Source organism: Monopterus albus, unplaced genomic scaffold (assembly GCF_001952655.1).
Source record: "Monopterus albus unplaced genomic scaffold, M_albus_1.0 scaffold134.1, whole genome shotgun sequence".
Lineage (NCBI taxonomy): Eukaryota > Metazoa > Chordata > Actinopteri > Synbranchiformes > Synbranchidae > Monopterus > Monopterus albus.
This window is the reverse complement of record NW_018128014.1, coordinates 2430454-2431846: the sequence shown is the minus strand read 5'-3', so window position 1 is coordinate 2431846 and position 1393 is coordinate 2430454. Positions and strand designations below refer to the sequence as shown.

The 1393-nt window shown below is 51.0% G+C and overlaps 1 protein-coding gene across 1 annotated transcript in view; it reads left to right on the top strand.

The window, feature by feature from the left end:
* The window catches only part of lrp6 (low density lipoprotein receptor-related protein 6), a 40457-nt gene that overhangs the window by 34756 nt on the left and 4308 nt on the right, over positions 1–1393 (top strand). The window contains 3 exon segments of the mRNA XM_020613439.1: positions 1–162; positions 242–453; positions 1152–1342. The exon segment at positions 1–162 is cut by the window's left edge and continues 6 nt beyond it. Of these exon segments, the coding sequence (XP_020469095.1) occupies positions 1–162; positions 242–453; positions 1152–1342 (565 nt within the window).

Sequence of the window (1393 nt, the reverse complement as noted above, 5' to 3'; positions counted from 1 at the left end):
AATCGGATGGTGATCGATGAGCAGCAGAGCCCCGACATCATCCTGCCCATCCACAGCCTGAGGAATGTCCGAGCCATCGACTACGACCCGCTAGACAAGCATCTGTACTGGATTGACTCCAAGCAGAACATCATCCGCCGAGCTCAGGAGGATGGGAACCAGGTAAACGTCTGTCAGTAGCCACAGATGGCTAATTCTAAAGCCTTCAGATAAACCCTGACCACGGTGTCTCTGCCCTCAGAGTATGACTGTGGTGTCGAGCTCTCTGGGCGGGTCCATTCAGGGCCTGCAGCTGTACGACCTCAGCATCGACATCTACAGCCGCTTCATTTACTGGACCAGTGAGGTCACCAATGTCATTAACGTCACCCGCACAGACGGCAGCAGAGTCGGAGTGGTGCTGAGGGGGGAGCATGACAAACCCAGAGCCATTGTCGTCAACCCAGAGAGAGGGTAGGTGTTCACACATGCACAGGAAACAACACACTCACGGCTTCTTTGTACAGACTATGTTTAGTCGAATAACGTTGTCCAGATGTAACAACGTGAAAAGCAACACTGGTTCTGTACCTATAGGAGGACGGAGGGATGTGTCTGTGTAGATGGGTAGATGGATCGATTAGAGGAATGGATTAATTGGCACAATGAACTTCTATATTTATCATTTGCTGTTGTGCCAGATTTCATTTTGCAGTTAACCTGGTGCTAAATCCAGCTTCAGGGAACATCACAGAGCCTCAGCCTTCAGGCGCATGCTGGAGATTTGACTAAACCTTTCAGAAAGACAAAGGACTTGGGAGCGTTTTGTTTCTGATCACACAGTAATTTGTTCTTGTTGTTGTTTCTCTCATGCTCGTGAAGTTCTTGAAGCTTGGCAGCGCAGAGTCGCTCGTTTGGAGCCATAATTGCAGGGTTTCTTTCTGGCCGAGGTTTGTGCAGTAATCTCCGGGTCATTGTGTGGTTGGAAAATGAAGTCTGCAGATGTTCTGGTTCCTTCAGAGCCCAGAGAGGAAAACACGCCAGAAACAAACATCCATTGAAGACTGGGGCTGCTGAACTCTGATCTGAATGGATTCAGACACATCTATCAGCAGTCAGAGCCACATGAGGAGAAGCTGGTCTGACTGAATCTGTGCCGCTGTCTCCTGCAGGTACATGTACTTCACCAACCTGCTGGAGCGCTCACCGAAGATCGAGCGGGCAGCCTTGGACGGGACGGAGCGGGAGGTTTTGTTCTTCAGTGGTCTGGGGAAACCTGTCGCTCTCGCCATCGACAACGAGGTGGGGAAGTTGTTCTGGGTGGACTCGGACCTGCGACGCATTGAGAGCAGCGACCTCTCTGGTGAGTGTGAAGGGTGAAGCTGCATTTATACATCAGGGCCCTGCAGGTCTG